At 52.3% G+C, this 16,317-nt stretch overlaps 1 protein-coding gene across 2 annotated transcripts in view; it reads right to left on the reverse strand.

The window, feature by feature from the left end:
• The window catches only part of AP2A1 (adaptor related protein complex 2 subunit alpha 1), a 29,766-nt gene extending 17,493 nt beyond the window's left edge, over window positions 1–12,273 (reverse strand). For both annotated transcript variants that reach the window (XM_004767259.3, XM_004767258.3), the window contains exons 1-4: window positions 12,072–12,273; window positions 918–986; window positions 655–797; window positions 312–505 (exon numbers count right to left, since the gene is read on the reverse strand). In XM_004767259.3, coding sequence (XP_004767316.1) covers window positions 312–505; window positions 655–797; window positions 918–986; window positions 12,072–12,138 — 473 coding nt within the window. In that variant the 5' untranslated portion in view covers window positions 12,139–12,273. The remainder of the gene's footprint in view (window positions 1–311; window positions 506–654; window positions 798–917; window positions 987–12,071) is intronic.
• Window positions 12,274–16,317: the final 4,044 nt, after the last annotated feature.

Genomic DNA, 16,317 nt, shown 5'->3' on the forward strand with positions numbered 1-16,317 from the left:
TGGAGGGCTGTCTCCAGCAGAACTTACGGTTATCCCCTCTTCTATAGTAGATCTTAAAGGTTAGTTAATCAGACAGACACCCCATCAGATCTGCTGGGAGACTGCATCACACCGCTGAGTTGGCTTGGTGAAGTGACAAGAGAACCGTGGGGCCGCCAACAGACTCTCAGCCCCGCAACGCCCCCACTTCCTGGCCAGGACACCTTGCGCAGGTGACGCAATCTCTCTTACCCTCGACCTTGGCCTCATCCTTGTTGGGCCTCATCTATTCCATTCCAGATCCCAGCCCACCCGGGTCGCCAGTGCCTCACCCAGCCACCAGGATGCGTGGGATGTCGGCAGCAAAGGCCTCGCCCATCTCGCGGCTGCCCACATTGGCGATGCAGTGCAGGGCCAGGCACATGAAGGTCGGGTTGCGGCTGGCCAGGTCGTTCTTGATGGCATTGTTGATGAGCCGGATCAGCTCGGAGTTTGAGTTCACCAGAACCGAGATGAAGAGGTAACCCTGGGCGAGGAAGGAGGTGGGGGCTGTTGGGAGCCTTGTGGTTAATGGGTCGAAGGCCCCGATCCTTCCTCCCCGGAGTCTGTACTTCCAGCCCCCTCCTCCCTCAGACCCAGGAATTGAGGCCCCCAGTCCTTCCTCCCCAGACTCACTATCTGCTTCTCCGTGTACTTGTTGGAGCTGAGCAGGTTCACGGCTTCCATGTGCCCAAAGTCAATGTCATGGCCAAGCAGGAAGATGAACAGCAGTTTACACACATATTTTTTCTTACTGTAGCCATCCAAGGCTTTGTCCCCTAGGGCCAGAGGAAGGAGGAAAGAGGGGAGAGAATGAGGAAGGATCATACCTATAAGTCCCAAGTATTCTAGTTCCCAGACCCTCCCCCCTCAGACCCGGGACCAGGCCTCCAGCCTACCTTTGAACTTGGAGCGGATGTTGGCTAGTTCCTTGTTGATTCTCTTAATCTCTGCCTCCTTGCTCTTACCTGGGGAGGAGAGGGCAGGCCAGATGACGAGGGTCCCAGACAGCTAAACCCCCTATGCTCTCTTTCCTTGGCAAGGCCCCTCCCAGCTGGGGTCCCGGGGCCCTGGGTCTGGGGCCAAGTCTGGGTGGGCCCCATCTCTAGCTGGGAGCCTCACAGAGGTGAGAACCATGGCTCAATGGTCTTTCCAACGCAGAGAAGACTGGCACACATAATGGGGTGATCTCTGACTTGCTCCCTTCTTCCTCTCACTGCAGTCCCCGAACTGTACTGGCCCTCAGGGCTCCTGTGTCCACCCACAGAGCCACTTATGCCTCCACCACCAGCCCCCAGAACTGGTCTGGCAAGAAATATGTGATCAGGGAAGGAAGGATGGAAGGAAGGAAGGACGGACGGATGGACAGGCTCAGCTACCTTACAGCTGTCCCCGGGGACTCTCACCCCCAGGACATCCCTGAACTCAGCATCTTCTGAAAACCTGCTCTGGTGTTACAAAGGTCCCACTGCCTCCCAGTCACCAGGCCAGATCCTTGGGTGCTGAGATCTCCCCCTCCCTTCCTATCTCTCCTCACATCCTTCGGTCCTCAGCCGCCAGCCCCACACACCCACTTCTTCCATCTCCTGGCTGCCTACCTCTCCCCAGCTGGTCGTCAACATTCCTACACTTCTGACAAGATCCACTTCTGAGAGAGTCTAGAGGGCTTTCCCTGACCCCACAGGCTGGGTCCTGGGCCCCCTGATGCCCAGCACCTCCGTCAGGGCAATCTAACAGGACAGTGACCAGGTCTCGGGCACCCCCGCTGCTTGCCATGTCCCTCCCCATGTCCCCCAGTTCCCCTGGAGCCAGACTTCACCATCCTGTCCTTGACCAGCTCACTCAGCTCATCCAGACAGAACCCCGGGGGCTCTACCCCTTCATTCAGGCCGTTGCCGGGTCCCCTCGGCTTGACCATCAGGAAATGGGACTGCCACCACGACCTCCTCACCCAGATCACGGCAGCAGACTCCTTTCTGACCTCCCTGCCTCCCTGCTGGGGGAACCCAGCCCATGGCTACCGAGCCCTCTGGCCCTGCCCTGGCCACCCACCAACGTCACCCCTCCCTATGTTACTGTGTGTTCTGCCCCACTGGCCTCCACCGCGTCCATGGACACACCACGTTCCTTCCTATCTCAGGGAGACTCCGCCTGGGCCCATCTCTCAGGTTCTCTCCTTGGCACTTGGGTCTCAGCTTTTGTCGCCTCCGCTGAGAGGCTTTTCTGACCAGTTCTTTCAAGCCAATGCCTTATACTTGTTTCCATCATTAAAAAACAAAACAAAACAAAAAACACCCTCCCCAGGACATTTCACACCATGTTACTATTGTCTTTACATTTACGGTCCAACCCCGGCTCCCACTGCAGATTATGAGCACCACGAGCACAGTGCCTGGCATACAGCAAGTGCTTAATAAGTATGCGCTCATCTGAAGGGCAGAGGCCTGTTCAGACCCATGGCCATGTCATCCGTGTCCCCAAGCGTGTGACCGGGCACCTGGGAGGCCATGTGCAACAAGTGAATGAGCGAACAGGCGAGGGTATGAGCTCTCCTTGTCTTTACAGATCCCGCCTCACCTCCAGTTCCCAACTTCCAGGGAAGCTTCCACAAGCTTCACTGCAGCTACCGCCTACTCCAGGAAGCCCCCCTGATTAGTACTTTCTGACCAGTGCCGAGCAGTTCCTGAGTGGCACAGTCTAATACGGCAGCCGCCAGACAGGCAGCTCCTAAGCACCTGAAATATGGCTGCTCCGGCCTGAGAACGGGTTTAGGCGGCAAAGATGTCCTGGGTTTGGAAGATCAAGTGGGGGCAAGAAAAAGAACCCAAAATATCTCATCAAAAGCTTAAAAATCCTGATGGCGTGTTGAAACGACCACATTCTGGTGCATTAGATTATGTAAACATGTTAGTAAAATGAAATTTGCCAGCTTCTTTCTCCTTTTACAAACAATGTGGCTGCTGTTAAAAGTTAAAACCACCCGTGTGGCTCCCATGCGGCCTGGATCACCTGCAGCAGAGCACCTGCTGTGGGTGTCAGGGGTCTACCCCTGTCCCCCAGACCACACAAGGAACCCCTAGAGGGCAGGGCCACCACCTGCCACTCTTCTGGGTGGCCACTCCATGTTCCAAGGGCTTACCAAGTGCCAACCTCAGGAAAGGCACGAAGACGTGACTAAGGGCCTTAAGTAGTGTAGAGTGGCAGCTCTCCATCCTCAGGAAGGGGGTGGAGGGCCCAGGGATGAGGGTGGGAGAGGGCCTCTGGGACCCAGGTGAGAAAGGGCCATTTCTTCAGGGATGAGCTTAACTCCCCTCTGTGGCCCCAGAAGCCACCTGACCCTTCATTTATTAATGACACATTTCCCAAGGTGTGGGGGGGCCCGCATGGGGGTGATCTGGGCACCCACCCAGGACCCATACGGACCCCGCACTTCTGATCTGCTCCTGGGGGTTCCCGGCCCGAGAGGGCACAGGCAACCAGCCCTATCCCCACACCTGAGGGAACCGCACAGAGACAGAGGCTGCCAGGACCTCAGTGGCAGCTGCCAGGAGGAGGGGACATTTGAGGAGGCTCTCTGAAAGGTGAGGAGGGTTCAGGAGCAGTTCACCCGGTGAGTGTGGCCAGAAGGAAGCCACACTGCTGAGGATGGGCCTGGGGGTGGGGCGGGGTGCTGGGGGGAGCCCTGGGAACCAGCATGCAGGCTCTAGTCTATTCCTGACAATGACCACAGCTGCTTCAAGTGCTCGCCTGGAAACTATTCTGGAGGGACCAGGGGAAAAAAAAAATCCTCTTTTATAAATGGACCATATATTACAAAGCACCTGCTTAAACTTCATCGCAGAGAGAGACATTTGAACAGCAATTGAATTTGAGGCCAGAGCACTCCCTGGGCTTCATTTAAACCACTATTAAAAGCTTCAAGACACAGGCAAAATAACCTATGGTGTTGGATGATGAAGCCACGGTTATCTCTGGCGGGGGAGGACAGGGGACAAGGACGGGGCTGGGGAGTCAGGGATGCCGTTTCGGCCTCCGGGGGCTGTTTCTGCAACTGTACTCAGTCAGGAAGAGTTCATCAAGCCTGACATTCATGATCTGTGGGCTTTTCTGTACATGTACTATCTCCATATGTACATATACAGACATAAGTTATTATACTTATATATTAAGTTACATATAAATATACGTTCACAGATGAGCAGTCTGCTATGCAAAAAACCACATCAAGCAGATAGGGACAGTTTAAGGGATATTTAGAGAATATACATGTGTGTGTGTGTATTTTGTCTTTAAAAGAGTCTAGTCTTTAACAGTCCACACCTGTTCGATACTGCTTCCTACACAACTGATACACTTTGCTATAAAAAAAGAATTCACAGGGGAAAAAAAAAATTCACAGGGGCACCTGGGTGGCTCTGCTGGTGAAGCATCTGCCTTCGGCTCAGATCGTGATGCCAGGGTCCTGGGATCGAGCCCCGCATCGGGTTCCCTGCTCAACAGGGAATCTGCTTCCTCTCTCCCTTTCGTGTTGCCACCAGCCCCCCCGCCCCGCTGCGCTCTCTCTCTCAAATAATAAATAATCTTTAAAAAAAAAAAAAAGAAAAGAAAAGAATTCAGAGAGAGAAAAAAGAAAAAAGCATCAGGTTTCCAGAAGAGAAGGGGCTGCAGCCTTGGAGGGAGGGCATCCCTGCAAGGGGCAGGTCTCTGCAGAGATCTTGAGGAAAGAGGTAGCCTGGGTGCCCAGAGATAGCACATGGGTGCTACTGAGGGTAACACATGGAAGAGAGGGGATGAGGGGAGCTGGGCTAATGGAAGTAACGACTTTCTAGCACTCAGGCCCAGCCAATGACAGAGAGATGAGCTCACCATCACAGGAGGCATGCAAGTGTGTCTGGGCATTTTAAAGGGATTTCTTATCCTCAAACAGTCCCTGGGCCAGGCTCAGGGATGAGTCACACGAGCCGTGTGCTAGGGGAGCTCCTGGATTGGAAAGGAGGCTGGTTGACGGGGACAAGTGAGTACTTTGACACAGGCAAACGCGATGGGGGCTGGGAGACGGGATTCAGACTAGGGGAGGAAGTCTTCCTGGTACACAGCTCCTGAGATTTGAGGATCAAAATTTGGAGTGGCACTGGACCAAGCAGAAGTAAGGGGAAATGTGCTCCAGGCAGTATAAAGGCCTGGAGGCTAGCACAGCATCTGGGCCCAGACCTCCCAGACTCTTCCGGGTTTCCTCAGAGTGCCTGGGAGCCATGGGAGGCTGCAGGGCCCCTTGTCCGCTGGTAGCTGTAGTTGTGAGGAGCATGCAGAGGGAAAAGAGGGCTTGCTGCAGGCCAGGGTAAGGAAAGGCTGAGCAAGGACCTGCCTGCCTACCTTGGGGCTTCCGCTAGTGACGGGAGCTCAAGTCTTCGTGTGCGGGCGCTAAGCTGCAGCAGCAGGTGGGCCTGTCCTGCCACAGAAGGCATCCTAAAACCCTGGCTCCTCCGCCCTGGCGGGACTGGGATACTTTTAGGGAGGTAGCAGGCCCTGGGGTCTAGTACCTCAGCAGGAGACACCTCCTGCTTACAATACAGGGTAACAGATGTTCCTCTCTACTAGGACGCCCTGTGCTGCATCTCCCACAGGAGTCCCAACAGCCCAGAGTCCCACAGAGAGTTCTGGAAGCTGATGCCTGTTAACTCTGGGCCACTACAGAATCCAGAACATGTTGGCCCTGTGCTGCCCAATGCGGGAGCCACAGGCCACACAGGGCCACTTGGCACCTGACTCACGGTTGGTGCTACGGAGGGATGAAATTCGTATTTTCCATACATCCAAAATTAAAAACCAATTCTCAGCTCAGTCACCTCAAGAGGTAGGTTTGGAACAAGCTGGGCACTTTACGAATCTGTTTTCTCAACTCTCAAAGTTTTGAAAACTCTGAAATACGGAGCAAGTGTTTGCCTGTGAAAAAAAGTAACCTCATTGAGAAAGGCACATAAACCATCTCAGGAATAATTGCGAAAATACAGATTACACGTCCAGATAATCCAGTGAACATGCTGGTGTAAATAAAATGCATTAAAGCTGATTTTGCTGGCTGTACTTTGGGAATGCGGCTACTGGAAAATTTCAGCTTCTATATCTGGCCGGCTGGGTTATGTGGTGCTCATGCTAGCAAAGTCATCACCACCCCTGAAGGAGAAAATAGTCTCCTGGAACAACCAGCTGCAAACTGAACACAGCTGCAAAGACCATCCCTAAGAGGCAGCCTGGCACGTTAAGGGTTAAGGGAAGGGTGTAGTCAGCCCTTGGGTCTGTACTCTGGTCAGAATGCAGCGCCCCAGAGCTGGGAAGAGTGGCTGCTTCATTCCCAGGGGGCATCCCCACGTTCAGAATAGTCTTGGCACAGGAAAGGTGGTGAATGCAGATTGTGGACCCAGCTCACTAGATGACACACAGAAGGGGGTGAGGCCAGGCCTGGGGCTGTCTGTCATCAGCATCTCAAGGACGCTCATAACCTAAAGCTCGTTCCTTAAAGTGCAGGGCCTGGGGTAGTGTGGGGACCCTCAATGGCACACCAAAGTATGTGTGGTCTCTACATTCTTTCTGGTCTCTACACAGAGGCCAGAGGGATCCTGTCCCTTCTGGGCTCCAAATCCCTCCATGGCTCCCAGATGGCTCAGACTAAAGGTGAAGCCCTCATTGTCATCCTCTGGGCCCTACAGATTCACTAGTTCCCTCTCTAACCACAACTCCTAGCCTCCCGGCCATCAGCGGCCTCCTCTTCCAGCTGCTCCTCCTCCTCAAATTCTTCCTAGCACAGTCCTGCCTCAGGGCCTTTGCACAGACTGCCAAGAATGTCCTCCTCCAGATTTGTGCAGGCCTAATTCACCCACCAAAGTTGATGCTTTGCTCCAATGTCACCTTTTCAGCAAGAAACTCTCTGAACAGCTTACACAAGAGCATTATCCCTAACTTTGTCCCCATACCCCTTTCCTGCTTTATTTCCTCTCAACCCCCTGCCCCCCCCCCACCTGCCGGCACACCTGAATACTATATATTTACTTGTGTACTGATCCATTTCCTCCAGAATATGAGCACCACGGAGAGGGACTTTTGTTCACTGTTGAAATCCCCTTACTCAGAGCTGTGTCTTGCACTCTATCAGTGCGCAGTAAAGACCGTTCTGTTTGCTCATTCATTCATTCGTTTGTTCACTTATTCTTTCAACTAGCAAATGTCTCCTGAGGACCCAGTCTCCTGGGGACCCAGAGAGGGATCAGAGCAGGGCCTGTGCTTGAGGGCCTTGGGGAGAAGTCACAAAAGGAATGGGTCACAATTTGGAGTAGGATGTTACCCTAATGGAGGAGCTCAGGGCACTGTGGCAACCCAGGACCCCCCTTCCGGTTCACTCCCTTGCAAACTTCCCCCAGGCCTGCGGGGGAGCTGGGGCCCCAGAGACGAGACACCCAGACAGCCCTAGCTTGGGCCCTGGAAGCTCCCAGATTAAGTGGTTGAGAGGCAGATTCCCGCTCAAGACAGCGCAGGACCATGCCCTCAGGCTGGACCCAGCCCAAACCTTTCCCGTTCTTATCTGCACAGTTTGCCCTTTCTTGCCCTCGGTTTTCAAACCCTTTCACCTCCTTCTACAGTCTTCCCGCTGAACTCCCGAGATGTCTTCAGGTTCTCTCCAGCAGGAGGACTCCATAGCCCTCCCCTTCCTCCCCCTGCTCATTTCTGAGCCGTGGCTCACACACAACCTGCAGGCCTTCTTTTCCCTCATTCCTGCTTGAAACCCTCCCTAGTGCTCTCAGGACAAACACCAACATGGCCTCTGTCCACCTGTCAGGTGCCACCCCACCCTCCTGTGCACCAGGCACATAGGCCTCAGCTCAGTTTCCTCTGGGCCTCAGGACCTTTGCATGGCTGCCCCTCTGTCTTCAGAGCTCTTCCCCACCTCCCTTGGCCTGGCAAACCCCACCACATTGTCTGGGCAATGCAGCCAGACACAGTCTTCATTCTCTCAACAGCATGGCCTTCTCTCTCACCGACTTAGGACAGTTCAAGGTTTTTCCACTTAAAACAAAAAATTGAGATACGATTCACATACCATAAAGTTCACCATTCTAAAGCGTGCAATTCGGCGGTCTTTGGTATATCCACTGTCTCATGCAATAATCACCATAATCTACTTCCAGAACTTTCTCATCACCCCCAAAAAGAAACCCTACATTCACTGGCAATCACTCCACCTTCCATCACCCCCTATTCAGGCCTGGGTGGCCACTAACCTACTTTCTACCTCTATGGACTTGCCTGTTCCGGGCATCTCATACAAATGAAATCATGTATGTGGCCTTTTGTGTCTGGCTTCTTTCATGTACAATGAGGTTTTCACCACGGTTCATCCATGTTATAGTGTGCATTCTTTTTTTTTTTTCTAAGGTTTTTTTTTTTTGTTTGTTTGTTTTTTAATTTGAGATAAAGAGAGAGAGAGAGAGAGAGAGCAAGCGCATAAGCAGTGGGGAGGAGCTGAAGGAGAGGGAGAAGGAGACTCCGTATTGAGCGCAGAGCCCAACATGGGGCTCAACCTCAGGACTCTGGGATCATGACCGGATTGGAAGGCAAACGCTTCTTCAACTGAGCCACCCAGGTGCCCCATGTGATCGTTCATTTTATTTTATTTTATTTTTAAAGATTTTATTTATTTGACAGAGAAGGAGAAATCACAAGTAGGCAGAGAGGCAGGCAGAGAGAGAGAGAGGAGGAAGCAGGCTCCCCACGAAGCAGAGAGTCTGACGTGGGGCTTGATCCCAGGACCCTGGGATCACGACCTGAGCCGAAGGCAGAGGCTTAACCCACTGAGCCACCCAGGCGCCTCTGATCATTCATTTTAATGTCTTGCTATGTCACTGTGTGACGGACCCCATCTTGTACACCCATTCATCCGATGACGGACATTTGGGTGGTTTGCTTCCATTTTCCGGCTTCAGTGACTAACCCTACTATGAACATCTGTATACATGTTTGTGAGAAGAACGGCTACGGTTTCTGGGAAGTACCTGTCTCCTTCATGGGGCTGGGAGCTTCCTAGGGACACAGACAGATCTGTCCTGTTCACCACTGTGTCCCCAGCACGTTCTATAAGGTTTGAAACACATCAGCCATTCGACATTTACTGATGAGAAGACGAAGAACAAGAAGAACACCTGGTTCTCTAGCCCCAGCTCATTTGGCCAAAATACCTCTACCGGCCCCAAGTCAGAGTCTCCCCCTCTGTGGTTCTGCACTGACACTGACCCGTTTTCTCTTTTCTTCCCTGCCCCATCATCCGATTCCCTTGCAAATCCTTCAAAATTTGTCCCCAAACCAACCACTTCTCACCATTGCCTTCTCACCCCAGTAAAGCCAACACCATCTCTCACCTGGATGCCTGCAGCAGCCCCTAATTATCTGCCTGCTTCCACCACTACCTCCCGAGTCTGTCCTCTTCATGGCAGCGGAGGAATTATTTTAAAACATCAATCAGCTCACGTCCCCTCTGTGCTCTAAACCTTCCCGCCACTCTCATTTCACCCAGATAAAGGCCCACATGGCCTTCCACATTCCCTGTCCCCTCTCTGCCCTCATCTCCTGCCCTCTCCCAGTCAGCTTCAGCCACACGGGTCCCCTCGCTTTTACCGGAACACACACCACACATGCTGCAACCCCAGGACCTTTGAACGCACTATCCCTCTGGACCCTCCCTTCCCTCCAAAATCTGCAGGGCCTGTTTCCTCACTTAAATCAAAAGTCTACTCACGTGTCACCTCCTTGGTGAGGCCTACCAAAACACCATCTCAATCCTGGTCTCTCCTCACCTTTCCTTCCCACTACCAGTCACCCTCTGGCATGGTATCATTTATTGTGTTTATTTTCTATGTCCCTCACGGCCTGGGTGCTCCCAACCCAGGGATTCTTGTTCACTGTTATTGCCCGGTCCCAGGTACAGTGTCAAAACGTAGTGATCAGGGGTGCCTGGGAGGCTCAGTGGGTTAAAGCCTCTGTCTTCAGCTCCGGTCATGATCCCAGGATCCTGGGATCAAGCCCCACATGGGCTTTCTGCTCAGCAGGGAGCCTGCTTATGATTTCTGTCTGTCAAATAAAGAAATAAAATCTTAAAAAAAAAGTAGTGATCAAAAACTATTTGCTGGATGAACAAATGAATGAGCCTTCAGAGAGAAGATGCTATTATCAGGGGAGTTTGCAGACAAGAAAACTGAGCCTTAGGGGTGCCTGGGTGACACAGTCAGTTGATCGGCCAACTCCTGATTCCTGATTTCCACTCATGTCATGACCTCACAGTTGTAAGACTGACCCTGGTGTTGGGCTTGGAGCTCAGTGCAGAATCTGCTTGAGATTCTCTCTCTCTTTCTCCCTCTGCCCCTCCTACTCATGATCTCTCTCTCTCTCTAAGATAACCAAATCTTTAAAAAAGAGAGAAAACTGAGCCTCAGAAAGGTTAAGTGACTTGCCCAGAGTCACACAGCTTCACATGGCTGGCAATGCACACCCACTCCTGATAGCTGGCCCCCCCACCTGATCCACAGCCCCTTCTTACTAACCTCTTTCCATAACAACCATAACATCTCTCCGCCACCTGACACCCAATGGCTTCCACCCCCCTCATTCACTGAGCACCTACTACGGGCCAGGTTCTTTCATTCCTACTAAATTCTAAAATAATCTCTGGGCATCTAACAGAGAGTCCAGGCGTCAGATCCACTGAATGACAAAAACAACACCCAAGACCGTCCAGTGCCTGGAATGTGCAAAAGGCCTCAGTCACACACATTATCACAACAACCTCATCAGGAAGGTGCAGTCAGCAGTCCCTCCTGACAGATGAGGAAATCAAGAGGTGAGGTACCCCATTCAAGGTCACATGGCTAGGGAGTGACAGCACCCAAACCCAGGTCTGGCTGACCCTAGAGCCCATGCGGATACAGCCTCTGAAGCTCTTGGCAGTGCCAAACACTAACACCCACTCCCAGGAATTGGGAGCTGACTTGGCACCAGGTCTCTCCTCGTCACGACAACCCCTCCTCCTGATGATCGCTGTGCCCAGATTGATGTGGTCAGATAGGAGAGGGCTCCAGATTCAGGACTGGCCTGCTCCCTGACCTTTGACCTCTCTCTGGGACCAGGCCTCCCCCAACCCCCTGATTCCAGATCTTGTCCCTGAAAATTCCTAAGGCTCCTGAGCTCGTCTTTGAGCTCTGGGATCTCCCCATTCTGGCACATTCCCCAAACCCCCACTTTATAATGTCTTCTTTTCCAGGCCCCCAACTTCCTGTCTCAGGTTTTCCTAAGACCCTTCATCTGCAGCACCTCTCTATATTCTTTGATCCATTGTCCCCGCCTAGTGTCCCTTCTAGCCCACTCTCCACCGCCCTCCATCCTGGAGCCCCTCTATCCTTCATCAGGGTCCCACTATAGTAACCCACCTTCCCATCTCTCCTCCCCAAGCCCCTAGGACTTTCTATTACTCCCAGGCCCTCTCTGTGTACTAGCCAGGAGCCCCAGTGACCTACCTAGCCCCTTCCCCTCTGTGACACCCCCTCAGCCAGGCCCTGGAGGCCCAGCCCCATATGCTTCCCGTGTTTTACGTTCTCCCGGTCCCCTCTGGTCCTCTCCCACTCTATCGCTCCACAGGGTACCCCCCCACCCATGTACCTCCTTCCCTTTCTACCGACATCGGGGTTTCTCTAACCCCGTCGCTAATACGTTCCCCAAGCCTCTCTAGCATTCCCGGGGGACACTTCTATGTCCCCAGCCATGGGACTGTACTAGCTTCCTCTGCTTCAAGACCCTCGCGGACGCCTCTAGCCACTCCGTGTCGTCACCTCAAGGGGCACTCTATGACACCCTAAGTCCCTCCATTCCCCCCACCCTAAAGTTCCCCCCGGGGCCTCTCTATCCTCTCCCTCTACGACCGAAATGGCTTTCTATGCCCCGGGCCCCTCTGTAATCCCTGAGCCCCTCAATTCCACGCTCCCCCTCCCTCTAGGGTCCCCCGGCCGCGCTCTCACAGTTCCGGATGTCGGAGATGAACACCGCGAGTCCCCGCATCCCATCGCCCTTGGAGACGGCCGGCATGACGGCGGTGGTGTCGGCTCCAGGCCTGGCCGGGCAGGGAACAGCGCGGCGGGAGCTGGCAGGCGGGGACCGGGAGGATAAGACCCCAAGCAGCGCTGAGGAGCCTAGCCGGCCGCGGGGGGGGGGGGGGGGAGGGCGGGCTGGCGGGCGGGCGGGCAGCAGGCCGCGGCTCCGCCCCCCGGTCCCGCCCCTCCCGTCCGCCGTCCTGAGCTATCAGCCTTCCATTGGCTTGGACTACTGCCACTCAGACTCGGGCTCACCCCTCCCCCCCGCTTCCTCTCTCATTGGTTGCTGGACAAAGGCACGCTGCTACGATTGGCCCAGCGGCCCGCTATTTCCGTTCGCAGGAAGGGAGGGGGAAGGGGCGTTGCCCGAGAGACGGGAGGAGTTCGGTTACGTGCGGTGGGACCGCCCCCTCTGTGCGGCCGGGTCCAATGCTGATTGGATCCAGCTAAGGGAGGGATTGACATGAAGGAAGGCGGGGGAGTGGGCTCGAGGAGGCGGGACTTGTGTCGAATATGACCAATGAACGGGTATATCGCCCACGCAGGCGCCGCGGACTCGCCAGTGTGCCTTATTCCCACCCCCGACTGGGCAGTTGTGGGGGAGGGAGAAGGGCGACCATAGGTAGAGAAGGAAGGGGAACGGGGGTTGTCACTCAGCTGGGCTAGGATAGGTGGAGCGTCGCCTGCAATTCCCTGCTGCAGAGAAGTGGTTGGGAGGGGCGAGAAAATGTGAGGTGTTTACTGCGCAAGCGTCCCCTTGTTTCCCTTTCTCCCTCCTCTCTTCCACCCCCCGACTCCTAAAATCTTCTAACAGGAAGTCTTCCCTTACCCCTCCTCCTCCCGTATCTAGTGGCAGAGATGTCGAAACCTAATATCTCAGAGCCCAGGAAACAGAATTTTAATTCTAGCCCCACTAAGCGGACCTTAAACCTGAGGTCCAGAGAGGTTGCATGACTTGCCCAAGGTCACACAGCTCAGCATGACAGAGCGGGAATTACTATATTTTGTTTTTTAACCATTTTCCACAATACAATGCTTTTTGGGGTGGGGGGCAACCATAGCGCCATTCTACAGATACCATACAAATCGTGAATCTTTCTTCCACCAAACCTGGAGTTCCTCCTGAGCAAGAGTGGGACCTGGTATTGAAGAACGCTGGTTAAAAAGAAGGAATAGATGAATCTGCTTGGTTTGGCCCAAGAGCTACCTCTTGGCACCCCAAGACCCTCTTTGATTTTGGGGAAGGCAAAGCCACAGGAACTACGATGCCCCAGGCTATTAATAAATTTGGGGCAAAGGGAACTTGAAGAGTACATTTCTGTTATTTAGAGGAACTAAACCCCACATCACATTTCTAATCTCAGTACTCCAGTATTCTTGGAACTGGGCTTGAGGGAGTGTCCTGGATCCTGTGAACTTCCACGCTGACTCCAGGAGTGGGGGTGGGGACAAAGTGGGGGCATGGGGACCAGGACAAGAACCGGGGTGTGACTTCCAGGTTTAATGGATCTATCCATTTGCGTTTCTGGGAATGGGTCTTGGGGAAATTATTCTGAGTTCTAGGAGAAAGGGCATGCTCAGCTGTTTTAGAGCCTGTTCCTAATATGCCTCTGAAGAACAGACAGCAGCACTGTTAAAAACAACAGACAAGGGGCGCCTGGGTGGCTCAGTGGGTTAAAGCCTCTGCCTTCAGCTCAGGTCATGATCCCAGGCTCCCGGGATCAGCCCCACATCAGGCTCTGTACTCCATGGGGAACCTGCTTCCTCCTCTCTCTCTGCCTGCCTCTCTGCCTACTTGTAATCTCTGTCAAATAAATAAATAAAATCTCAAACAAATATATTGTATTTAACTTAATATACCCAAATATTGCCACTGCAACATATTTGCCATTCTAATTTTCCTAAGTCTTTTTTTTTTTTCCTTTAGATTTTATTTATTTATTTGTCAGAGAGAGAGGGAGCACAAGCAGGGGGAGCAGCACGCAGAGGGAGAAGTAGGCTTCCTGCTGAACAAGGAGCCTGATATGGGACTCCATCCCAAGACCAGAGCCAAAGGCAGACCCTTAACAGAGAGCCTCATAGGCATCCCTAATTTTCCCAAGTTTCCAAAATCTGTATTTTCTATTTACAGCATGTCTTGGCTGAGACTAACCACACTGTAGGCACTCAGCAGCTACAAGCCATTGATAGTGGCTGTGAATGTGGACAGTATAGAATTATAAGACCATTAAAAAAATAATTACAGAGCTGATTTGAGAAAGATCATGATGGGCTCAGGGGCTCATGGGCTTACCCACTGTTAGGTTTTAAGACCAGACTATGAATAAGCCTACATTTGGGGGCATCTAATGAGCTTTAAGTAGACCCTTTTTGCCTTTAGGATGGAGCGTAAGAGGAAACCCCACAGGCCATCAAGGATCTCATGGATTGAACTAGCAATAGCTTCTACGAATCTGGCCCCAGCAAACCAACTCTTTATTTTCTTCAGAAAAACTGGATTCATCCCCAGTCTTCCCATTTGGGCCAATGGGCCCTCCATCGATCTCTTGGGCACTCTTGCCAGAACCCCTCTCTCCCTGTCCCTCACCCCAAACTACGGGCAGAAAACATCTGAAACCGGCCACCTCCCTCTGTGGGCACTGTCTCACCCATGCAGACCACCACCACCCTCATCTCTTACCTGGAATCTTCCAGTGATGCCTCTCATGGCTCTCCCTGCTTCCATCCTGGCCACCTACAGTCCATCCCCCATACACACCAGGACACTTTTTACAACATCAATCAGCCATGTCCTTCCCCAGCATAAACGCTCCAGTCACACTGGCCTCCTCTTGACCATTCAGACCCTCTGGACCCATTCCTACACCCCACAACCCACGCCTCCCCCAGCCTCACATCTCAGCTCAAGAGAGAACTGCTGGTTGTAGGGGAATTAAATTAGCACTCCCTGTCTTTTTTTTTTTTTTTTTAACACATTGTGCAGCATTTGAAGAAGTCTGTTACCGGGGCACCTGGTGGCTTAGTTGGTTAAGCATCCAACTCTTGATTTCGGCTCAGGGTATGATCTCATGGTCATAAAATTGAGCCCCAACTTGGGCTCCACGAGATGAACAGGCTCTGCTTTAGATTTTCTCTCTCAGGGCACCTGGGTGGCTCAGTGGGTAAAAGCCTCTGCCTTCAGCTCAGGTCATGATCCCAGGCTGCTGGGATCAAGCCCGGCATATGGCTCTCTGCTCAGCAGAGAACCTGCTTCCTCCTCTCTCTCTGCCTGCCTCTCCGCCTACTTGTGATATCTGTCTGTCAAATGAATAAATAAAATCTTCCTTTCTTTTTTTTTTTTTAAGATTTTATTTATTCATTTGATAGAGAGAGATCACAAGTAGGCGGAGAGGCAGGCAGAGAGAGAGAAAGGGAAGCAGGCTCCCCGCTGAGCAGAGAGCCCAATGCGGGACTCGATTCCAGGACCCTGAGATCATGACCTGAGCCGAAGGCAGCAGCTTAACCCACTGAGCCACCCAGGCGCCCCTAAATAAAATCTTTCTTAAAAAATTAAAAAATAAATAATAAAAATTAAATAAATAACATCAAAAAAAAAAAAAGATCTTCTCTCTCGCTCTTCCTCTGCCCCCCACCCTCATGCGCATGCGCTCTCACACTCAGAAAAAAGCCTATTACAGAAAATTTCAAATATACCCCAAATTGGGAGGGAATAATGCACCCCCATAGAGCCAATTCCAACAATCCTGAATGTATGATCTTGCCTCTCATCTGTAACCCCTCCACTTCACTTCCTCACCTCCCACTAGATTACTTTTAAAGATTTTATTTTTAAGTACTCTCTACACCCAAAATGGGGCTTGAACTCACAACCCCAAGATCAAGAGTCACACATTCTGCCGACTGAGCCAGCCAGGCCCCCGTCCAACCCCCTACTGGATTATTTTAAAGCATTCTATCCATATCAGATCTTTTCGTGCCCATCACCAAGTTTCTACCCCAGTATTTTATTACGAAAATTTCTAAATATTCAGAGAGTTGAAACAATGGTAAGCGAACATGCATCTTGACCTCCTTCTGTTATTAACGTTGTATGCCACTTGATCTAGCTCATATCTCACCATCTGGCTTTCCCTGCCTCCTTCCATCATTTTGTGTTTTGATCTATACAAAATAT

This window comes from Mustela putorius, unplaced genomic scaffold (genome assembly GCF_011764305.1).
Source record: "Mustela putorius furo isolate JIRA1106 unplaced genomic scaffold, ASM1176430v1.1 tig00000196_pilon_pilon_pilon, whole genome shotgun sequence".
NCBI lineage: Eukaryota > Metazoa > Chordata > Mammalia > Carnivora > Mustelidae > Mustela > Mustela putorius.